This window comes from Gekko japonicus, unplaced genomic scaffold, assembly GCF_001447785.1.
Source record: "Gekko japonicus isolate JY-2015 unplaced genomic scaffold, Gekko_japonicus_V1.1 scaffold2895, whole genome shotgun sequence".
NCBI classification, from domain to species: domain Eukaryota; kingdom Metazoa; phylum Chordata; class Lepidosauria; order Squamata; family Gekkonidae; genus Gekko; species Gekko japonicus.
Genome location: NW_015161492.1, coordinates 6,850 through 32,076, shown reverse-complemented (window position 1 = coordinate 32,076; position 25,227 = coordinate 6,850). Strand labels below are relative to the sequence as shown.

The 25,227-nt window shown below is 44.8% G+C and overlaps 1 protein-coding gene across 1 annotated transcript in view; it reads right to left on the bottom strand.

The window, feature by feature from the left end:
• ARFGEF3 (ARFGEF family member 3) overlaps window positions 1-17,418 on the bottom strand; it is a 129,786-nt gene extending 112,368 nt beyond the window's left edge. The window contains exons 1-2 of the mRNA XM_015429180.1: window positions 17,334-17,418; window positions 13,501-13,552 (exon numbers count right to left, since the gene is read on the bottom strand). Coding sequence (XP_015284666.1) covers window positions 13,501-13,552; window positions 17,334-17,418 — 137 coding nt within the window. The remainder of the gene's footprint in view (window positions 1-13,500; window positions 13,553-17,333) is intronic.
• Window positions 17,419-25,227: the final 7,809 nt, after the last annotated feature.

The window sequence follows — 25,227 nt, the reverse complement described above, 5'->3', positions numbered from 1 at the left end:
TCTTCAGGTGAGGGCTGGAGACCACTGAGAATTACAACTGCTCTGCAGGAGGGAGGGCAGAAGTCAGCTGAAGTCAGAGGGGCAGACAACAGTAGGTTGATGGTTAGCTGGGAGATGGGTTGCCAACTCCAGGCTGGCAAATTCCTGGGGGTTTGAGGGGTGGAGCCTGGAGAGGTGGGGTTTGAGGAGGGGTTGGGCCTCAGACAGGTAGAATGCCATAGACTCCACCCTCCAAACAACCCATTTCATCCTGGGTAACAATTGTTGCAAATTTCCAGGTGAGGGCTGGAGAGCACTCAAAATTACAACTGCTCTTCAGGTACCAGAGATCAGTTCCTCCGGAGAAAACAGTGGACTCTGTCATTATACCCTGCTGAGGTCACCACAGCAAATTGACACTGTGTGCCCAAAGCCGGGGCACTCTCCTAGAGCCTCTTTCTAGACCTTGTTGTATTTATTTCCACAACGAGCCTTATTCCTAGTAAACTTTATAAAGGACACAAACACAATTAATGATATTATAGCAGCTATTTCATTGGAGCCCCACATTAGGGATGTATGTGAGTGTGTTAAAACTAATATTTCTCTGCATAACTGAAGTTTGGGGGGGGTTGGTACTAACCCGAGTTAAAATATAGAGTTCAACAAACTCAAGGAACTTCAGTTATGGGGGGGCTATCCTGATTATGGCCCTTCTGTTCCTGGTGCTCCTTAGGGCTATTGCAGGTCCCAGCCAAGGACTTGCCATCCGGTGATGGCAGCCTTGCCACTTGGTGATCATCTGTTGCTGGCCACCTGGGAGAAAATATGCAGAGGGGAGTTTGTCGATGTTTTTTCTCTCCTTTGTCAGGAGTTGGAGAAGATAAGAAGGATCTTGAGGAGAGGGACAAAGAGAAGTTGAGGAGGAGGACCCTGGATAGAACCTGGGCCAACTGGTTAGTGGGATTTTTCATCTATGCGGGGGTTGTACAGGGCTGCGTCTTTGATTCAGTATATGGACATTATATATAAGGCCTATACTGGATTCGTGGGTCCTGCCTGGCAGCAGTATGATGAGGAGTTTCGCATGCAGGCTGCATGGAATCCCATGCTTCCCTGGGACCAGGTTCACCCTCTGTTGTGGATACAGATTATGTCCCCGGCACGTCCAAATTCTGGGGAACGCTCCCACAGTGGTCATCTGGTCCAACGTGCCCTGTCAGTATCCAGTCCCCGTGAGTCTGCGGGGCAGGCAGTTCAACCCCACCTGCTGTGTTGGAAGTTTGGTTCCCAGGGGACTTGTAGTAGGAAGGCTTGCCAGTACAAGCATGAGTGCCCCATGTGTGGTGGTTCCCACCCATTCTCCAATTGCCCTTGGGCCAGGCCGAGGCGTGGGCAAAGGTAGTACGGAGGGGGAGGAGGCTACCAATCTTTTGGTAAAGGGCCCCAGCTCACTAAAACTGAAGAAGAGGAGATTGGATTTATACCCCACCCTTCACTACCCAAAGGTGTCTCAGAGTGGCTTACAAACTCCTTTCCCTTCCCCTCCCCACAACAGGCACCCTGTGAGCAATGTTCCCTCTAAGCTGAGCTAGCTCACAGTTTTGTAGCCTCTGGCTCATACTTTTTTGTCTTAGCTCAGGAAGTAAGGCTCCAGAGCAAACTAATTTATGCAGCAGCCAAATTGCTCGCTCACAACTTTAATGCCAGTAGCTCCCAAAGTGGAATTTTTGCTCACAAGACTCCACAGCTTAGAGGGAGCATTGCCTGTGAGGTAGGTGGGACTGAGAGAACTCTAACAGAAACTGCTCTTTTTCAAGAACAGCTGTGCCAGAATTATGGCTTGCCCAAGGTCATCCAGCCAGGTGCAAGTGGAAGAGTGGGGAATCAAACCCGGTTCTCCCAGATTAGAGTTTGCACACTTAACCACTACACCAAACTGAAGGCCCTCACGGCATGGCTGGTTAATTATCCTAATCAGGTCGATGCCCATTACCTGTTGGAAGGTTTTCAATTGGGCTTTCATATTCCTTTTCAAGGTGATAGGTGTGCATTTTTGGCCAACAACCTCCATTCGGTTCGGGGAATGGAGGGGGTGGTTAGGGAAAAAATCAATAAAGAGGTGGCTGCAGGTCAGGTTTTGGGTCCATTCCTGGCTCCTCCGGTTCCCAACTTGTGTGTCTCACCTTTGGGAGTGGTACCTAAAAAGATGCCTGGTGAGTTTCATTTAATCCATCATCTCTCCTTCCCCACAAGGGGGTCCGTTAATGATGGGATTCCAGATGATCTGTGCTTTGTCCATTATACGACCTTTGATCAGGCAATACAGATTGTGTGGCATTGCGGCCCTGGTGTGGAACTTGCTAAATGCGACATTAAGTCTGCCTTTCACCGGCTCCCAGTACATCCAGATGATTTTGAACTGCTGGGGTTTTGTTTTGACAGCCTGTTTTACATGGACAGGGCCTTGCCAATGGGATGCTCTATTTCTTGTGCCACCTTTGAGCGCTTCAGCTCCTTTCTGGAGTGAGCAGTTTGTGCGCAGTCGGGGTTGCCTGATGTAGCTCATTATCTGGATGATTTCCTTTTTGTGGGTCCAGCTGATTCCAGCCGCTGTGAGCTGCTTCTGGATATTTTTTTAGGGCTGGCAGCGGACTTGGGTGTACCCCTGGCCCATGAGAAGATGGAGGGCCCCTCTTCCAGGTTGACCTTTCTGGGTGTTGAGCTTGACACTGCGGCCCAGCTTTCCCACTTGACAGCAACAAAGGTCCACGACTTGCTCGCTAGGGTTGACAATTTCCTGACTAGGCGGAACGTGACTCTCTTTGAGGTACAGCAGTTGGTCAGGAATCTTAACTTCGCCTGCAAGGTGGTCACTCCCAGGTGGGCATTTTTGTGCCGGCTTTGTGATGCCATGGCTGGCCTTCGCCTTCCGCACCACAAGACGCACGTCACGGCCTCCATGTGAGCTGACCTTTTGGTCTGGAAGGAGTTCTTAGAATCCTTCAATGGGGTGTCATTCTGGAGGGATGATCTGCGGCTCAATTCTGAGCTGCGGGTTCATTCGAATTCATTTGGTGCCCACGGCTTTGGAGTTTATTTTCGGGGGCACTAGTGCATGGGTGACTGGCCATCAGAGTGGGTGGATGCTGGCATCACCAGGGACCTGACTTTCCTAGAGTTCTTTCCCATACTGATGGCGGTTTGGCTCTGGGATGAGGGATTGGCGAACCATAGGGTCCACTTTTGGTGTGACAATCTGTCCATGGTCCACATTGTCAACTCCCTCACCTCCAAGTCTCCACGGGTTATGGGTTTGGTCCGGGCCTTCACGCTGCAGTGTCTCCAGCTCAACGTCTCGTTTTCCGCCAGGTATGTGCCCGGGGTAGATAATGGGGTGGCTGATGCTCTTTCTCGCAAACAGATGGGAGAGGTTTCATCAGTTGGCCCCAGAAGCCGATCTTCAGCTGGCAAGCATACCCCGGGAGCTATGGCTGCTTGGCAGGCTGAGGCCTGCAGAGCGATAGGCCTCACCATAGCCCCCAGCACCAGGAAGTCATATGAGAGAGCAGTTCGACAGTTCGAGGAATTTAGTTCTGAGGCGGGGTATCAGGTAACCTGGCCCTTACCGGTGGAGCACCTGCTCTACTATTGTGTTGACCTCAAAGGTAAGGGGCTCGCGGTGCGCTCTATTAAGGGATGCCTGTCAGCTCTGGCTTTTGCCAGCAAGGCGCTTGGATTTCAGGAAGACACCAATGATTTCAGGTTGCAGAAGGTGCTTGAGGGTTGGACCTGGGAAGCCGGCCGGCCCGTGGATGTCCTGCAACCCACTTCCCGATCAATCCTGAAAGGACTGAGAAGGGCTTGGGGGGAGGTGTGTGCATCTGGATTTGAAACCAGCTTGTTTCATGCAGCGGCTTTCTTTGCCTTTTTTGGGCCCTTCTGGGTCAGCAAGTTAGTGGCTCAGTCACATGACGACAACTCCGGCCGGGCCTTGATGATATCAGATCTCAAGCTAGCATCAGGGCAAGCGTATCTCACAGTTTGTTGCTCAAATACGGATCAGCACCATAAAGGTACAGTGCTCACGTTAGGTCCCTGTTCTGACCCAGAGCTGTGCCCAGGCTGTGCCCAGTCTCTGCCATGTTAGATTATGTGGCCCTACATGGTTGGGGTGAGGGATTGTTGTTCTGCCATGGTGATGGGGCTTCTTTGACGAAGCACCAGTTCTAGGCAGTTACCACACGTGCTTTTGGCCTGCCTGGGTCTATCGGGAGTGAAATTCGATACCCATTCTTTTTGGATAGGTGCGGCATCCACGGCTGCGGTAATGCGGTACTCCTCTCAGGATATCCAAAGGCTGAGCAGGTGGCGTTCCACCGTGTATAAGTCATATGTGCGCCCGCTTATCTCATCATAGTGATGTTCCTGGCTAACTGTTGTTTCTCTTGTAGGTGCTGTTGTTCCCACTGAGAAGAGACGGGTTCTCATCTATGGCCACAGCTTTGTTTTCTGGGCCGCTCTTCATGCGCAGAGAACTTCAGTCGGATCTCAGCTGGGTCTCAGCCAATGGGCTACTCTTGAGTGGCGGGGGCACCGGGGCCTTCACTGGCCCGGCCTCATGCCTTTGTTGTTTCAGACTCCTTTGCAACGGCCACCTCATGTGCTGGTCATTCACCTTGGCGGTAATGACCTGGGCATGGTAAAGGGCAAGGCATTGGTATTGCAGGCCATTGAGGATCTCCGAGACATTCGGGCCAGGTGGCCCGGGGTGTCTATCGTTTCGTCAGCCATGCTTCTGTGCAGGGTTTGGCAGGATGCCTTGAGCCCTCTGGGGATTGACCATGCACGCCATAAGGCTAACAGGGACATTAAGAAGGCACTGGTTCCTGACTTGGGCCACTATGTACCCCATTTGCTGAGCCACCCTCTTGCCTGGACCTTTATCAGCCAGACGGGGTACACCTTTCAGAGAGGGGTAACGACATCTTCCTGGAGGACCTATGGTGAGGGCTACGGGAGGTCTTGGGCCTTCCGGTTGGAGCTGCGGCCTGAGCTAAGGCTTGACCTTGGCTGTAGCGGGAATGGGGCTGGTGAATGATATGCGGCTAGGGGGATAACCAATTAACAGCTTCTGTTTGGGGATAGGAGTCTGGCTGTTGGAGCCTTTGGGTTTGTGGCCTGGGGCAAAGATAGACTGCCATGGGGAGTTCATGGATGATTGCCACTTAAGTTATTCGACGGAGGTTGGATCTCCAGGGCAGTGCCCTTTTTGTGCCTGACTGGTGCGAGCCACAGATGCTGGCTTAAGCTGGGGGCAGGTTGGTCCCCGTTATACGGCTGGGGAAGGGTTAGGACATCCTTGGCCTGGCCGTGCCGCTCGTCACCTTGGCCCTCGCCATGGATTCCAGATGTAAGTTTAATAAAGTGGCCCATAGTTTACCCAATCACTGTGTCTGACTCTTCCTTCCGAATATGCGGGCAATACTGCTTTTGCACTGAAAGTGGCCATGAATAAATTACAGGTAGTTATCAACAATACAGGCCAAAGCAAACAAAACCATTCATACTGGCTTAGTCTATAGCTGTGGAAGTCTATTATCCACCTACAGATAAAATATAATTAGATCCAGCTTTGTGTTATCCTTCAGCAACAAGGACACAATGTACCCAGACAGCAGCACAACATAGTCAAAAGGAAAGACTATTAAAAATGCAATGTACTTGCTAAGGATCAGATAAGTAAAAAAAAGGGGGGGGAATAGCAGAGATACCAAATGTTGCAGTACCTGAAAGTCTGAAGGGTTAAGCATGACAAAGAGAGGACCCTTAGGCACACCCTACAGCAAGGACAGGAATGTGGAGACTCAGAGCCAAATAAGTTCCCCCTGAAAATATCAGCTCTCATCTTCCAGTACGCAGGCAAGAGGTTTTGTGGGGAAAGCACTGACTATGACAATGGCCCTTGGTAGCCGTCCACCTTGGAGTGAGGGGCGCCCTCATCCCTTCCTTGGTGTACACCTTCCAAAGAAACCAAAAAAGTTTCAGACCATGGATCTAAATGAAGCCAAAGTGTTCAAGGCCCTACGTAGCCTAGAAACAAGCAGAATGCTATTTGGAACTGAACCTCAACTGGACTTTATCTTTCACATTAAAATACTATATGACAATAAAAAGTAGAACCACAGGATTCAAATATCCTCCCCCTAAGTTATTGATTTTTACCTCTGTCCCAAGGGCGTGGGACCTGTACCTAAAAAATATCTGTCTGTCTAATTGGATAAACGTCTGTCTAGTTTTATTTTGCAAAAGTGTAGAATCCACTTTTGTACAACAGCATAAAGTTCTCTTATTGTTATGAACTGCTTCCTAAACTGTACCCTAAATCTGCCTCCCTATTGTTTAAAGCCATCACTTCCTATGCTATGCTGATCAATGACCATGTTCACAGAAGTTTTCATTACAATAAAGGCAAAGGATGCCATGTATGTTGCTTACAATCATTAGGGATGCATCCTATTACTTCATTCAATGAAGATGTTTCCCCATCAAAAACCCCCTGAGAGTCCATTGGAGAACTTGGCAGAAAAAAGTCATCCCTTAATCTTCTAAAAAGCAAATGAGGCAGAGTAAAAGATTATAAACTGAAAGCAGAAAGTCAAGAAATCCTTACTATGCTCACAACAATGATAAAAAATCCAAAATGATGCCTATTTTTTGTTTGTTTTTAAACAAAAAGCCTTACCAGGGGTCATTTTGGGGGGGACGCGGGGGGACGCCATCCCCCCGGGTGAGGTGCGGGAGGGCGGGGCCTGGAGCTCCCTGCTGGTGCCCGCTGGAGGTCGCCGCCGGCTGTGGGGAGGACACACTTCCGGTGATGTCAGGGGGTGTGGCATATGCTAATGAGTTATGCTAATGAGTCCCCCCTAGCTCTTTTTCTACGAAATGACCCCTGTTTGTTACAGCACTCATTGGGACACCTGACTTCACAAACCACATTTTATTTATGATGGCCTTGTGGCCATTTGACCTCTGGGACATATGTATAAGAAAGATACTCTCCCTGCTAGGAGGCAGAGAAAAAAACACAAAGCAGGCAAAGTGAGTTTATTTTAATGCCTACATATAATATAAAAAGGAATTTCACTTGCAGCAGTATGTCAGTCTGGACATAGATCCATTCAGTACAACCCGAAATGCAGACACAAGGACTTTTTGTGCATCTGCCAGGACACCTACATAAATAACCCAAAGAAACAAGATAAATCTGGCTGCAAAACGGGGGCTGGATATAGTTGCTTTGTGTAGGCATACTAATCAGTTTTATGGTAGTATTCTCTGTTCTTTGCCTAGCTCTTTGCCCATATCATCAATCACATTTTGATCTAACACCACTCAGTGTAATGGCTTAGCACACTCAGCAACTCCCAGATGAGGCTGTTGAGAAGGGAAACATGGCACAAGAATAGGCCACATTAGGCTGACTTTAGAAGGCACAGCCTCACTGCTAGTTTTTAATTTGGGGGCCCTAAGTAGTGCTCGATTCTCACATAGTTTATAGTAGACTTTTAGATCCATGTCAGTTTTTGCTACCATTGCAGCAATCCTTGCCCACAAAATAAAACACACACACCCCGACCAAATCTTGGCCTAAATCTAAAAGCAAAGCACACAAGACAACGTAATGTTATCTGCTTGGCACGCACAATGCAAGTCGTGCCAGATGTCCAGCAAACTTGCTGTCGTCTGTAAAAATGATTAAAGCCACCGTGAACAAGAGGGGGCGGTCAGCTCTCTGAAGAATAATAGGAAACAAATCAGAGAGAAGAGGTAAGAACAGAAATTATGACATCAGCACTTGACGCACAAGGCTACTAAGCGACACTTAAGGTGCAGTGCTTACTAGGGAGAGGAGTTCAAGATGGGTTGGGGAGGACATGAAGCCAAGCTGAACAGAGCTAGTCAAAGCACAATCAACCGGTGGCCTCCCTATTTGATTTGATAAATTATTTTTTTATTATGTTTACTATTATTTATTAAGCTCCTTGGCTTGCAGTGCATGTTGTACCATTAAGGAAAATGCAGAGTTCCTTCATTTAGGGTACCAGACAAACTGGGGAAAAATGTGCTCAGAAAGTGATTTTGTTTCATTACCTGGAAACTACCTTCTCACAGTAGATTCAGGTAGCCAATAGTTCTACTTTACACTCAAAAGATATCTACAAGATGTCCAGCAGAGTTTTTTTGTTAGTATACCTGGCTTTGCTCCCTATTGGTTTAACTCTTTGAGACCACACCTTTTACTGGGGGGGGTGTGCTAATTTGCCATTCTGTTAGATCTGGTACCAGTAAAAAATGAGGTCTGACAGGCCTTCGTCGTAACTAGGTTTATTCCCTCAAAAAAAAAGCCAACATCTATACTGAACTACAGGAGAGAAAGAGGTCCAAACAACCCCAAGTAAAGGCACAACTGCCTCAGGCATGCACGACACATTCTCTGGAATGATTTCATTTATAAAAATAACATTGGGAAAATAGCTGATTTTTTTGGGTTGTTCTTTCAAATGAAAAATCTCTGATAAAGTTTGAAGGAAATGAACTGAAACAATAGCAGAAAACGAAAACTCCATTTAACAAAAGGAGAGAAAGAGTCGAGAAACCATTAAATAGTTCCACAGTCACTATGAACATAAAGATTATATTACAAGCCTTCGACAACATATATTACAAACGTTCAAAAAAACTGGATGTTTTTGGGCTATGATACCTAACCTTAAATTCTGTCTTCAACTTTTCAGTGGACAGCTGAACTGATTAAATTATAGGGGGAAAAAACAAAAAACCACACACACAAAATCAGGACAAAAACAAATTAAAGATACTCGACAAGCTACATTATGGTCTTTATATAGAAAATCTGTTCTATTAGCATGGAATTCTAAGAGAAGGATCTGGAGAATTTACAGTTACTGCTTTTCAGCATTATGAAGTTAGCTACACGGAAAGCTGTGTTTCAACTACCCAGCATTTTAGTGAGTGTCTAGCATAGGTCTGATGTCTATAAAAACTGAAGTCAATCAAACAAAAATGCAAATACTAATACCCTCTGGAAATTTCAGTTGCATGGTGGGGGGAACGAATTTAGTAGAAACATAAAACAAAACAAAATCCTAACCAAGCAAGAACAAAACAATGAGAAGAAACAAATGAAAGATGTAACACAGCAAGGGAGAAAAAAGAAATTATGGATGTCTATAACAGCAAGCGTGTGCAATATAGCATTATTAAATGGCCACGCAAAGAATTAAATTAGATGATTGGCATTGCATACATATGGTCTTTTGTAGTCATCTTTAACCCATGCTCGTGAAGCTGTGCATCTGCATGCATTTGTGCATTAATCAGCTGAATCTTCTTCATCAATACCTAACGTTTACAAATTTTTAAGATGAAAGCTGATTCAGAGCCTATCTAACATTTCAGCACCAATATTAACACAATAAAGTACATCTACAGATATTATTTTACATTTTGCAGAGACTTTTTAAATTATTTATCTGTATATGCTAATTGTCAGATTTCAAAAAAGGGAAGAAACCACACAAGCAACATTTGTGTAGTAAATCTACTATGAGAGATTAGTTAAATGTTTTTCTCTGCTCCCAAAGCATGTTTTGCTTTTTAAAGGGTTTACAGTGCAATCCTAAATCTGTTTACTCAGAAGTAAATCACGGCGATCTTATTCTCAGCATGTGTGCATAGAATTTTGTCCTTAGAAGATAAACAAAAGTATTAGACACAGGATATATATATTTCTTGTCCAAGGCAGCCTTTCTCCGTGGCAAGTACAAAGACTAGCGCGGCCACACTCAAGTATTTATTCTGAGCAGAAATACAGCAGAACAGTCTGATATGTTTCCCCAGGAATAGCATGATGCCTTGCCAACTGTAAGAGCAATTGGAAAAATATGGCTGCTGCATGAGTCCTCTGCTGTTCCTATTGCCCCCACCACAAAGGCAGAGAGCTGAAGAATAAGCTCAATAAAACGTTCAATAAAAATGTTCAATAAATGTTCTTCCCCATAAGAAAGAATTCCATGCATACAGAAGATGACCACATCAAGGAGAACAGATGTACTCATTTTCTACAAGCACAGAGATTTGTTGTTGTTGTTTTTTATCATGGGGAATTATTAGGGACTTGGGCTGCCTGTGCCCAAAAAGAACTCTAGCACATAATTTCACGGTATAAATAAATACCTAGCATTAATGCACTTCTTTAGACTTTTTAATGTGCTTCACATACGCTGCCTCAGAAACCCCTATAGTACCAATATTGTCAATGTAATTGATTGCATGATATTTATAATATAACTTAAGGAGAGCTCAGAAGCAGTACCTGCAGCAACCACAATACACACATTGTGGTTGCTGCAGGTGCTGGTTGTGAGTTCTCTTTATTTTAAGGGCCAAGGGTGAAGTATGTATTATGAGTCCTGAAAGGAAAGACAGAAGAAAGATTCTATGCTAACTTTGTTGCTTGTGTCCCATGCCAGCCAATGCAGCTCCTTTAGCCTTCATCCTGCCTTTGCTACTGTCTAGTAATAGTGCTTCAAGTCCCAAAGTACAATGCAGTCCTCTTTATGTAGAGACACATGTTGTTCCCTGATCCACCACAGTGGGTGTCTTGATAGGAACACAAAGCAGAATATTCCTTCCAAACAATAACATGGAAACAATGAGATGTGGCTAACTTGAGTTTTCTTTCACTGCTAACATCTTCTTTCCTTGCAGAGCTTTTAACAATGTCGTCTGTACACTGCTCTGGACAGCAATTAAGCCCTATACTGGTATAATGCAGAGGTACATTAGTGTAGCCCTACCAGTGGCACTACGGTTTAAACTTGGCACTGGAGCATCCATGCTGGTGTTATAATGGGGGACAAAGCAGGGAAGGAATGTGGTGTATTCAGCCTCCTGGGTACTCTCAGCTGATCCCCTGGCATTGGCATAATGTTGTTTATGTGTTTTAATTGAACTGCATTATGATTTTAAATAATATTCGACATTTTTATGTTCACCGCCTTGGGGACCCAGATTGTGCGGAAAGGCAGCATAAAAATGTTTGAAATAAGTCAATATAAAATAAATAAATATAAAATAAATTATGCATGCAAAAAGGGACTCAATGGGAGTGAAAAACGAAGCCCCAAACACCTCTCCCCATGACACGTACACAGGCATGGCACAGATTTGGATATTAGATCTACAGACACTCCCCATCCCAGTCATTCCCTTTCCCTTACATATGTTGTAGCCTTTAGATTGTAAACCTTCATATGAAGTTCATGCATTTTTCTCTGTATTTCTAACTATAAGCTTTCCAATAGGAATAAATAAAGTGAATGAACACAGGTGGCTCATCAGAGGGGGAAAAACATTGTCAAAAACTAAAAGCTCTAAACACTAGTGGCCCTTACACCCCATTTTTAAAAGAATAGTTTTTATCTCCTCCAAACAATTGGGATAATAATGAGCAGCACATCAATCTCATGGGCATTGATGTTTTCTGTGTTGACAGCCCCACATCTGGAGCTGTCCCATTTCACCCCCAGTTCTCCTCTCAGCCAACAGCATATGGCTAGTAGGGTCTTGTTCAGCATGTTGCCTTCAGGCCCCACAGAGGCACAACTTCCTACTTACTGAAGTCTGTGAGAAAGCCTTCGTAGCTGATGGGGAAGGCAAAAATGGGAGGGAGTCAGCAGTCAGTCACCAACACAATTCCCATCATGTTTTCTACCAAAGCTACAAGAAGGCTTTCTTGGGATCTAACATCCTTTTGAGTACTACAAATCTATGCAACTAGAAGAAGAAGAAGAGATTGGATTTATACCCCGCCCTTCACTACCCAAAGGAGTCTCAGAGCGGCTTACAAACTCCTTTCCCTTCCCCTTCCCACAACAGACACCCTGTGAGGTAGGTGGGGCTGAGAGAGCTCATGACAGAAACGGCTCTTTTTTCAAGAACATCTGTGCCAGAACTATGGCTTGCCCAAGGTCATCCAACTTCTGGGAAATGACAAGTGAGACCCACAGTAGGGCTTGATTACAACACATACATATTCTACTGGCATTACTCTGATTTGAACAACAGGCCTAAAGATGTATAATTTCTGAGAATTATTTGGGGGGGGGTAGGGTTGCCAGTCCCTGGGTCCTGGCAGGGGTTCCCCTGGTTTTTGGGGCTTCTGCTCATTGCTGGCCACCTGGCCGGTGGGGGAGAACCCACCCCCAAACAGCAACATTGCACAGCAACATCCCCAATGCAATGACGTCACCCGGAAGTGTGAAGATGCAAACCTGGGTCTCCCAGATCCTAGTCTAAAGCTCTACTACACTGGCTTTCATGTTTTATGCTAGCCACCAGCACCAGAAGAATGAAGAAGAGGTGGGAGAAAAAAAAGATTGGATGTATGTTCCCTCTAAGCTGCAGAGCCTTGTGAGCAAAAATGCTACTTTGTGAGCTACTGGCATTAAAGTTGTGAGCAGACGATTTGACTACTGCATACATTAGTTTGCTCTGGAGCCGTCCTTCCTGAGCTAAGACAAAAATCTGTCAGCTGGAGGCTAAAAACCTGTGAGCTAGCTCACACTAACTCAGCTTAGAGGGAACACTGGAGGTAGTGGAGAAAGGGAAGGACTGGAGGAGGAGGAATCAGGAACAAACACCTGTGGAAAGAAGAGGGTGCAGATCTATAGGGTAGGAGGCAACAAAGCCAGAAGGGTGAGTAAAGCAGGGAGAGGAAGGATGAGTTTCCTCTCCCACCAACTGCATACAGCCCCAATGATGCCCTCAAAGCTGGGTCTCTTCCCACCTTTGCAGGAATCCTTTGAGTGGAAAGGGCGGTCAGTAGGGCAGCCAGGATTGTCCCAGCAGCTTCTCAGTGAACCTAAGATGCCTGCAAAACTTGGAGGCATGCTTGTGATAAAGAGGGGCTGCCTGCTGGGGTTGTTCCCTGGCACAAGTGAGACAAAGAAGAATGACTCCCCCCATTGGGAGGAGGGGGGAAATGGTCTGAGGGAAACGAGAAGATTGGGGATGGAGAGAGTCAGGGAAGATGAAGTAGACAGTTGTTGAATAGGGTAGGGAGAGGTATGGTATGGATGGATCAGATGGATGTGAGTAGGCAGATATTGTGAGGAAAGGGAAAAAACCCGAGAAGGGTACATGAGGGGAAGCAAAAACAAAAACAAACTCATAACATTTTATTGCAAGTCCCAATTTGTCATTGTCTGATGCTATAGTATCCTTTCGTCTTCAAAAGCATTTTATTCATTCCAGAAGAGAAAATATTTCATTGGTTTCCCCACCCCCCATGTTTACAGTTCTTCCATTGGGGAAAAAACTGTATTGCAACACCCCTCCCCCCAAATATTTCCAGACTTTCCACATACCTAGGCAAGTCTCACTTGTAGAAGCTACATTTGGTACATTTCTAACAAGACAATGTAAGTTTCCTACCTGAGCTGATATGGGGGGATCTTGGTAGCAGCATCTGAAGATTCTATAGCTTCTGTATAGAAAAGGGAAAACAATCAGGATGGGAACACTGTCCAGATACAGTACAACAGGGCTTGAGAGGAGGTGTTCCACAATCTCAGTACCCCTATCGAGGAGGCCTTCTGATTGTCTCCCACTAAATCTCAGATGGTATAAATACAAGGAAACAGACCTTGGAAAATGATCTTTTCCATCTACAGTTAGTTCATATGAGAGCGAGAAGTTCCTTAAGAATCCTGAGCCCAGACCCCATAGGTTAAAAGTAGCTCTTTGAAGCAAGCCCCATAAACAGACAGCCAACCAATGACAAACTGTAAATGTTATTTTGTTCCAAAACCAGTGCAAATACAATATTTAATGCCTAAGGTACAGAAATATCTAGCTACCAGTGTTCCCTCTAAGCTGAGTTAGGGTGAGCTAGCTCACATTTTTTTTAGCCTCCGGCTCACACATTTTTGTCTTAGCTCAGGAAGGATGGCTACAGAGCAAACTACGGTAATTTATGCAGTAGCCAAATCGCTCGCTCACAGCTTTAATGCCAGTAGCTCACAAAGTAGAATTTCTGCTCACAAGGCTCGACAGCCTAGAGGGAACATTGCTAGCTACTACCCTAACCAGAGCACCCTGCCATACTCACACAATTACAGTGGTTCAGCTAATTAGTAGGATTTTCAATGGATCTTTGTAGGAAAGGTAAAAATTTTAATGTGCGCTACATTTGTGTGTTTAGAAACATAGGCAAAGTTAGTTAGTGAAGACAAATTAAAAATAGAGCACAAGAGTATGATCGTGTGAACCATGACACTGGAGCGTGGGACTACATTAAGGAAATTTAAAACAAAATCAAAAACTGTTATAAAACTGTATCATCTTCACATAATCTGAAAACACACTAGCACATTTGTATCGCTGATCTTGTCAAAGCCAGACTAGATAATGGCCTGTGTACATATTTACTAAGAGTTTGCGCTAAGTAGTATTTGTCTTAGCCTGCAGCTAACCTGCATTTGGAAATCAGTGTAGGTAACACCTGTCCATATGTTTGTATATGCTTAAAGTCAACTGTCTCCACCAAATCCTACAATGATGCATAGGATAACAATTTTATATCAACATGTCTGTTGTTGCTATGCACCAGCCAAACTAACCTTTTGCATTACGTTCCTCCCCCTTCCAATCTGTCTACTTCTCATGGTTCAAATATGAAAAGTATTTTCCACTGAAATGGGGTATGATATGAAACTTCACCATAAATGTAGTGCTGCAATCTGCAATTTTTATCCATGAAAGTATGTCTTCTTAATTTTAAGAAGTGTTTTAAAATGTAAATTAGAGCAAAAGCCAGTCACTATTCAAGGGGAAGTACTATAATAAAAACATGCCCATTAAAGTACTATAAGCACAGAGTTCAATAGACTGTTGAATTGTACTCAGCATGGGGCTGCTCTTGGTGGCTGCCCAGAGGCTTCAGATGGTGTTGCAAAATGCCACCACCGCATTTCTTTTGTTTTCTTTTCTTGGGGGGGATATTTTGTCTGTGTGTGTGCACGTGTGCATGTGCCTGGAAGTCATGGCTAACTTCTGGCGACCCCTAGTGGGGCTTGGAGGCAAGGGTCGTTCAGAGACCCTTGTGTCATGCCCTGGTATTCCTTGGAGGTCTCCCATCCAAGTACTTTCCAGAGTTGGCCCTGCTTAGCTTCTGAGATCTGACAAGATCAGACTTGCCTGGGCTATCCAGGTCAAGGCTAAAGGAAATGTTTTTACTGGCACTGGAAGGAGTCAGTTGCCATTTGGAGAAAGGCTGGTTTTCACTTTTGTTAATGGTAAGAGGAACTCTCTAGTCAGTCTAACATCGTGGGTAAAGGGTGAGACTAGGATCTGGGACCCTGCTGTCATGGAAGTCTGCTGGGTGACCCTGGGCCAATCATTCTCTCAGCCTAGCCTACCTCATTGGGTTGTTGTGAGGATAAAACAGAGGAGAGGAGAATGCTGTAAGCTGCTTCCATTTCCCCACTGCAGAGAAAAGCAAGGTATCAATATCTAAATAAATGCCCGTCTCAAAGGCACCTTTTCCTAGCTTCTTGACAAGCATCAGTTTCTCTTCTTGAGGTAGTTTCGTGCTTGTTATTGTTTTAAACAATTCGTAGAGACTGCACACCCAAGTCTTGAAACAATAAAGATCACTAACACTTAGGGTATGATCCCTACTAAAGTTAAGTACTTTCAGTTCCCATTTATTTCAATGGAGACACCTAAGCATTAAGTTACATTTGCCTTATGAAATCAATCGGATTTAAATATCCTTAAACTTCAGTCCTGTCAGATCTCAGAAGCTATGCAGGGCTCGCCCTAGCTAGTATTTGGATGGGAGACCTCCTATGACGTGGAGGCAGGCCATGGCAAACCACCTCTGAAGGGCTCTTGCCTTGGAAACCCTACGTGGTCACCACAAATCAGCTGTGACTTGACAGTAAAAACAACAACAAAACCTTACACTAGATTGTGCCCGTTATCTACAGGGCTACAGTCTGTGATGGTTCGCAATCCCTTGAAAAGTAAAAACAAAACCACATGGACACACCCATCCCTAATCCAGAAGGAATAGGAAGAGAAACAGAAAATGTTGATTATATAATTACAAACAAGTGGGCAAGCATATATATCAGAGTATTAACTAGTGGAAATGTTACAAAGCACAGGGAAACAGTGCACAGCAATCTACAATTTAAATGGCATCAGGCATTTTAACTTTACTTGAAGTAAATGCCTGCTAGCAGAAAGGTGGCTCAGGGTATGTTTTTCATCCATTTCTGTAGTCATCCCCCATTTGAGTCTCTGCAATTAGATGCCCCTTTCACATGACTGGATAATGCATCTTAAATAAACCCTATTTTTATTATTTGTACTTTGCAAAATGGAAATTGGGTTTCACAAGAGAGAAGCAATGAAGCCTTTCTACCCAGCAGCACGGAAATCGTAAGTTAGCTGCCCTCATTATGTCATTAGGCTGTCTTTAAAAATTCATTACCTACAGATTCACTCTTTTGTATTAACAGCCTGTCTTGCTCTGTTCTATGGTCAGCTACTGTCCCTCAGTTCAGTCAAACAACAGACCGGTGCCAAATCCGGATCCTAACCTTGGCTGCCTGTATTTACTTATATGGAAAAAAACAAATAATTACAAAATTGACTCCACAACTTCATTTTACACACGGAAGAGCAAAAGCCAGTAAGCAGTTGATCTTCCTATTAAAGCACCGGCAGAGTGCAAGGGAAATCTTTATAACAAAATCTTATTAGAGGTGGAAGAGCCAAATTCACCCAACAGACAGGCTTCTCTCTGCAGAACAGAAAAGATTTTCGGGGTGGGGGAGGAAGGGGAAAGCTTTCAAACAATATTAGGACATCCCTAGAAGCAGCTTGGCAAACGGGACTGCTCCCCTGGCTGACCTTCGGCGGAAGAGGCCAGCGGCACTGGCTGAACGCCAGCAAGGAGACCGATTAGAGCCTCGGTCGGAGAACCAGAACTCGGACACGAACGAGACCCGCAAAGATGCCTGGAAAGAAACCCGCCGGTTCTCTCCACATTTTCCTTGCCCGGGGTTACCTTTTAAAGGGAATGAATGCTTCCTCCGACTAGGTATTGGGGAGGGGGGGGTAGTGACGGGAGGGCAGGCATCCGCCGTGCTCATCTGGGTCACAACAGGGGGAAAGGGGGCTGCTGTCTGGCCCCCGAGCTTTGCGCAGAAGGGAGAGGGGGCGAAGGTGTCCCCTCCTCCTGCACGTTTCCTTACCGGTGGCCCAGGTGCAGCTCTCCTTGATCGCCTTGTACTTGTTTCCCGACGCTTCCTTCTGCAGCTTTCGGAGGAGTTCTTCCATCTTGCCTTTTTTTTTTTAAATCCTGGCGGCTGAGATACCCGAGAACAGCGGCGATGCCGGGCGAAGGCGCGCGGGGGGTGTGCGTGCGTGTGTTGGGGGTGGGGGGGTGGCGGCGCTGTTCCTGGCCCCCCGTCCAACCTCTACGCCGGGGCTGTGCGCAGCATCTTGCCTCCGGCAGCCCGCTCTTGCCGCTGTTGATGATGAATCATGCTAAGCTCCGCGACGAGGCCACGTCACTCGGGGCTGCTCGTGCCTCCGCCTCTGCCAGTCCCTGGCTCCGGTTCCTGCGGCGGAGCGGCGGCTGGGCAGCCTCAGGCCTCCCGACACTACACAGCTCCGCCAGCCGGAGGGAGGGAGGGATTGGAAAGACGCCACGGGTGCCGGTGGCTCCCAAGCTGGGTGGCTCAGAACCGCTTGCGGGGATCAGGCCCCCGGAGAAGAACACGACGCGGTAACACCACGGCAGGGTTTCATTTCCAACACTCCAGCCTGCAAGGGCTGACCTTTGCTCTGGAAGCTCTTTCCCTGGCGCCCTATAGAATGGCCATGGTGGGGAGGAACCCTGGGCCTGCTCAGAGACCATCTCGTCTGGAATGAGCAGTCTTGGCCTCCTCTGGCAAAGACTCACTCTTGAGTAAGGACGTTTAATCATAATTACCTTCTCCAGGAAGGATGGATTGACAGGGTGGCAGACTGGTCAGGGTTTGCTCTTAAGGAAGGGGATGGCTTGAGGTTCAATAGCCAATATTTTATTGAATGGAGGAGGTGTCTACATTTTCCCCTCTCACTGACCTAATATCTTGACATAGCAAAAAAAAAAAAAGTGTCCCCTGAGATGATAAATCCTCATGCTAGCTCTAACCCCCGAGCTAGAGCCACTGCAGGGTAGTCTGAGGAGACCCAAGTTCAACCTCTCACTCATGCCATGAAAGCTTGCTTGGTGACCTTGAGCCAGTCACACACTCTCAGCCTAACCTGCCTCACAGGATCATTGTGAGGATAAAATGGAGAACAGGGTAATCCTCTTCAGGTCCCTACTGGGGGGAAGGGTAGGGTCTAAATGAAGTAACTATTTAAGAACTACCAGATTCGAGACAGAAGAATGGCCCACAGTTACTCCATTCTAGGTAAAGAAGTTTTACAACAAGCTGCGTTCCAGAGGTCAAATAGAGTTTCACCAAAAACTTCTTTCTACCAGGGACAGTATCTGATGAGGGTAGGGTTTCTAGGACTCCCCTGAACACTGGCAGGAGATGGATAGGCAGGGTTGCCAGATCCAGGTTGGGAAACTCCTGGAGAATTGGGGATGGAGCCTGGGAAGGATGGGACCCTCCGTGGAATACACATTGCCAGAGTCCACCCCAGCCCCGTAGCTAGGGAATTTGGGGGGGAGGGGGCCTCGGGGGGGCCTGCCAGCAGTGTTCCCTCTAAGCTGAGTTAGGGTGAGCTAGCTCACAGTTTTTTAGCCTCCAGCTCACACATTTTTGTCTTAGCTCAGGAAGGAGGGTTCCAGAGCAAACTAATTGATGCAGTAGACAAATCACTCACTCACAACTTTAATGCTAGTCGCTCACAAAGTAGAGTTTTTGCTCACAAGACTCCACAGCTTAGAGGGAACATTGCCTGCCAGCTAATTAAATGAAAGTACAGTGCAGGTGGTAACTTAGAGCACTTTGGGGGCAGCCCAGGGGAGGGGGCCCAGAAGATACACTAGGAGGCCGGGCCCCATGTTAGCTACGGGCCAGGTCCACCCTCCAAAGCAGCCATTTTCTCCAGTGGAGCTGATCTCTGTAGTCTGGAGATGAGCTGTAATTCCAGGGGATCCCCAAACCCACCTGGATGCTGGCATCCCTAGATGAGGGCCCCAGTATTCCTCTTTACTTACTTCAGTACTCACAGCATTTTGTTTTAGGGCTGGGAGACTGTCCACTGTCAAATGACTGCCCTATTGGATGTTGTTCTAAGGACTGCATCAGATTGTTAAATAGGTAGGGAAAATGGATTGAACAGCATAATTTAATTGCAGCAGAGCTATGGATTGACCTATGCAACAGAGATTAGTCACCGATCACTGTTTGTTTTGAACCACCTGAAAACAAATTAAGTTAGTAAGAAATATTTATATGTAGTATCATTAAAAGTCAGGGTTGGACTTCAAATGTTCCTCCTGCAGGAAAAAACAGGATTGTCATCTAATATAATTGTCATCTAATTATATATATAATTAGTTTTGTATCTCAACTGTAGCATCAGTCATGTTCAGAAATGGAATAGACCTACATGTTGAAGACCAGGGCCAAAGTCATGACAGAACCCCATAAAGGTTATTACAAGGATTTTGTTCTTGGTTTTTGGTCCCTGCCCCAGCCCTAAAGGTGTTTTTAAGTAAGTTTGTTTTTAATCCTGTAATGTATTCAGCCTGACATGCCCGGACTTGCCCGGGCTGGCCAGGCGTAGAAGATGCTCCTCCTTGCCATGGTAGGCTGCTGTGATCCGTAAACTTCTGGTCCTGCAGACTGATGGACCCTTGGAAACTAAGTGAGGAGTTTCCAGGGAGTCTGTAGTGATTGGGGAAATTGGCAGAAACCTTGAGGAGAGGAGGAGGAGATTGGATTTATACCCCGCCCTTCACTCGGAGTCTCAGAGTGGCTTACAAATTCCTTTTTCTTCCCCTCCCCTGTGAGGTAGGTGGGGCTGAGAGAGCTCTTTCCAGAACTGTTCCTTGATAGAACAGCTCTGACACAACCATGGCTTGCCCAAGGTCATCCAGCAGCTGCAAGTGGAGGAGTGGGGAATGAAACCTGGTTCTCCCACATTAGGGTCGGCATAAGTAGAAGTGCTGCTTGCACAAGCAGAAGAAAATACAGGATCCAATCCCATGTCCATGTGGAGTCCCCTCTTCTTGGATGCTGCAGACAAACTGGAGGAAATAGAACTAAGTGAAGTGCAGGGAAGTCAGTTCCCCTGTCTTACTGGATTCTGAGCAGCAGGGAGTTTATAGTTTTGCAACCTTATTAGTACTGGCAGCAAAAAATATGTTGAATGTATTAATTGTGTCCAGTACTGCACATATATTTAAAATCTTTCATTTGACTAAAAATTAAACAGGATCCAGTGGCATCCTTTTATGCACTGGACTAATATGCCTGTTGTTGTTAGCCATTCAGTTGTGTTCAAGTCTTGGTGATTCTATGGGCCAGCTCTCTCCATGTTTTCTGATCTTGTACTGTTTCTTTGAGTTGTTCCATGCTCAGATTGGTGTCAACTTTTGTTGTCTAGCCACTGTGTTCTTTGGCGCCCAGGTTTCCTTTTGCCACTAACCAATCCAAGCATAATTGCTTTTTCTAACACGGCTACCCCTGTGTAATTATAAGACTGTAGCTGGTACCAATAGCTGGGATTATTTATGTTTATACAGCTTCAGGGGAAGCTGAAAGTAAGGAACTAGAAAATACTGAAAAGGAATATTGTGTACTCCACTTAGAATATCAAGAGGTTTCCATGCTCAAGAGCAGGTACATAGACTCTGTTTCATGGACTGCATTTCAAAAGGCTGTCCCTGCCTCCTGCTTTCAGAAGAATATGCTCCACTCCCATCCCCCCAAGAATCGGCATCTGCAATCAGTGGATTAGGGCTTCCCAGTAGCCCACTCATAGGTATAAGTATAATGCCCCTGCAGTGAAATATGTGTGTTTCTTTTATAAAACTAAAGTCCATTGGTACCTCCTTAAACATTGAAGAAGACCAGTTTCTAGCAGCATCCATTTAGCTATCACATATACAGTATCCCTTTGACTGCTATACCATCAACCTTCCAATTTTTATTCCAGATAAAATCTATCTGTGCCTAGTATAAAAGCACATGGTAATTATTCTCCTCTTACTAGCAGGAATTGGTGAAGCACAGTGAACAGAATGGCAGTATGTCATCACCAGTAGCATGATAAAAGCCTGCTTGCAAGGAAATAGATAGGGTTCCATACAAACTCATTTATCCTGTGTGACTGCAGGAACAGATTTATGCATTTGCTTAAACTACAAAAAAATGTTATCAGCACTGTCAGAGACCCTGCTTTTGTTGTTTATAACCTTCCTTCTTACTATTAAATTTTCTCAGAGAATTGAGATTTACACACCTAACAGTTTACGCAATATCCAACCTTAATTAACATATCACTTTCTAGTGACAGATCTGACTATTTCATATGGGAAAATAGTACCTTAAAACCTGTATTAATAAAATGCTTAAACTCCTTCTCAATCTTCTAGTTTATTTATTTATTTACTTCATTTATACTTTGTTTTCTTCCCCAATGGGGACCCAAAGCAGTTTATATCCTTCTTTTCTCCCATTTTATCCTTACAACAACCCCGTGAGGTAGATTAGGCTGAGAGTGTGTAACTGGCCCAAGATCACTTATGGATTGCTGAGCTCCAGGTAGGTCCTGGAGCTCTCCCAGAATTACAACTGATCAGTTCACCCATAACATTAAAATACAAAAAGGTATAAGACAAGGCTGCCCATTATCGCCTTTGCTATTTATATTTACATTAGAAACACTAAATGATTTAGTTCGCAATAATGAACAGATTAAAGGATTAAAGATAAAAGATGATGAGTATAAATATGAATACCAGGCGTTCACAGATGACCTGGTATTTATCCTAGAAGAACCAATTACCTCAATACCTCACCTGATAGAAACAATACAAACATATGGGCAAGTGGCAGGTTTAAAAAGCAACTATAAAAAAAAACAATATTATAACCAAAATCTGCACACGGAATGAAAGGGAACAAATACAGAGAAATTCCATGATGGAAATAGCCAAAAAAGTGAAATATCTAGGTATCATAATATCTAATATATATAATACGCTAATGGAAAGTAATTATGAAAAACTGTTGAAGGATATCAAAAAAGACTTTCAGATATGGAAAGATTTGAATCTGTCATTCATGGCAAGAATTGCTACATTAAAGATGAATGTACTACTTAGATTTTTATTTTTAGCACAAAATTTACCAATTTTGAGAAACAAAAATTTCTTTAAAGACTTGGATAAAATATGTAAACAATTTGTATGGCAAAACAAAACAGCATGACTTCAGTGGAAAATACTTCAAGATAAAAAATAAAGAGGAGATATGGGAATACAAAATTGGAATCTGTATTACAAAGCAACAGCTATGAGTTGGATTAAAGAATGGCTGACTTTAGAAAATAGAAGATTTCTGGAAGGTCATAATTTAGTAATGGGATGGCACGTGTACATTTGGTATGGAAAAGATAGAATAAATAATAGCTTTCAACAACATATGTTACGTGGAGCTTTAATAAAAGTCTGGAAGGAAATAAAAGAGCGGTATTACAATAAAATACCCTAATGGGTATCACCGATGGAAGCATTTATAAGTCAGTCTGTGTTAGTATTCCATCCAGCCCTTTTCCATTCTTGATTAACCTTTTAAGATTCTGAATGCCAAAGAATGCCGCCATTGTTTACTTACACTCCACTTCTAGCCATTTTGAAAATGAGTCTACAATGATCAGGAAGGTTTGCCCTTGAAACGGTCCTGCAAAATCTATATGTAACCTGGACCAAGGCACTCGGGTGGTTTCCCATCTTTGCACAGGTGCTTGCGGTGGCTCTGGTCGTGACTCCTGGCAGGCCCCTTCTCTCTTCGCTCGCCCTCCGCAGGCCAGCTGGGAAAGGGAAGGGGGGAGGCTTTTGAAGATGCCTCCTCCCCTTTGCTTCCCCTTCTGACATAACATCCGGTGATGTTAGGGGGCGTGGCATATGCTAATAGCCTAGTAGCTCATTAGCATACCATATGCTAATGAGCTCCTGCAGCTCTTTTTCTACGAAAAGACCCCTTGTACTTACTATCATATGTGGTGGAGGTGTAATATAACACAAAATTATTGGTGTAAAGTACACAAATTAATAAAAGAAATCATGGATATAGACTTACCATATGTACGAGAAAGTTTCCTGTTAAATATGTTACTAGATGAATGTAAAAAAACAGATTAATATGTTATAACGTATATGTTAACTTCGGCTCGTATTGTGTTTGCCAAATACTGGAAATTAGAGAAACTACCTTCAAAGGAAGAATTCATAGGTTGTTGGATATAGCAGAGATGGATATTGTCATTAATTTTACAAGGAAAAGACAACGATTTGTTTAGAGATAGATGGTATAGATTTTATACCTGGTCAGAAAACAAGCATTGTAATAGACTCACAATATTGTAATCAAGGTAATGTAACTGATATATTTATCATTGATGATGTGAAAAATTTAAATAAAATTCTAAAAAGAAAAAAAGAAATTGATTCTGATGAAGACTGAGGTTTTGTGCCTGAGTTGGACCAAGGTTAGGGATCTCACTCCCAACCTTCGTTGGTGCCAGCGGCAGAGGTTAGGTGCTTGAGAGATCTTCTGGATGCCTCCTTAACGATGGAGGCCCAGGTAACAGCCACTGCAAAGTCTGCCTTTTACCATCTATGGCTGATTACGCAGTTGGTTCCCTTCCTTGAATGCAATGGCCTGGCAACAATGATCCACACAATGGTCACCTCAAGATTGGATTACTGCAATGCTCTCTACATGGGTCTGCCCTTATCCCAAATCCAGAAACTGCACCTGGTGCAGAATGCAGTGGCGAGGCTGTTGCTGTGCCTTCCTGTGTGGGAACACATCCAGCCCACCCTAAAAGCGCTGCACTGGCTGCCAATATCATACCGGATTCAGTTCAAGGCTCTGGTTTTGACCTTTAAAGCCCTATATGGTCAGGGGCCTGCTTTCCTGAGGGACCGCCTTTCCCCACATATTCCCCAGAGGGCACTAAGATCTGGATGCCAACACCGCCTGGCCCTTCCAGGTCCTAAAGAAGCCAGGCTAGTGGTGACGAGGACCAGGGCCTTTTCTGTGGCAGCCACGCACTGGTGGAATGAGCTCCCAGAGGACATCAGGGCCCTGCGGGACCTTCTGCAGTTCCGCAGGGCCTATAAAACGGAGCTCTTCCACCAGGCTTTTGATTAGGGGGCCGCTGGTAACATTGTGGCCCTGCCCCTAACATCAGCACCAAAGTAACATCAGCACCAAAGTAATATCTGATAGCCTGGCAAGGAACTTGGAATATGGCGATTGTTATATCTGGATGCCAAAAGAATGCCGCCATTGTTTACTTGCACTGCTAGCACTTTGCATTTTGTTGTGGTTTTATCTGTTTTAATATTTGTATAATGTATTTTTATATATCTGGCTGTAAGCCACCCTGAGCTTGCCTTCACGGGGAGGGCGGGATATAAATCAAATAAATAAATAAATAAAGTAAAACTGGTGACTTGCTCCCAACGTCTAATGTTTGGATTCTTCCCAAAAGCCAAGACTTTGGTCTTCTGATAGTTAATTGTGAGATATTCAGCCTCACAATAGGCAGCAAAATTTTTTAGCACTTGTCTTAGCCCGATAGGGGTTCTGGAAAGTAGTACGGCATCATCTGCATATAGCAAAACTTGAATATGCAGATTTGCTATTTTAGGAGGGTGGAATCTGGGATCGTTTAAAAAAATCTATCAGATCATTAATATAATTGATAAACAAATAGGGGGCTAAAAGGCAGCCCTGCCTAACCCCCTTAAATGTTTGGACGGGTTCGGTCAAATGCCTGTTTCGGCTACATCTCACTCTGAGAGCTGTTTGTGCATGAAGGGCCCTTATAAGAAACAGTAATCGCCTGTCAATAGAGGAGGCCTGTAATTTTTCCCATAGTCGACTTCTATTTACTGTATCA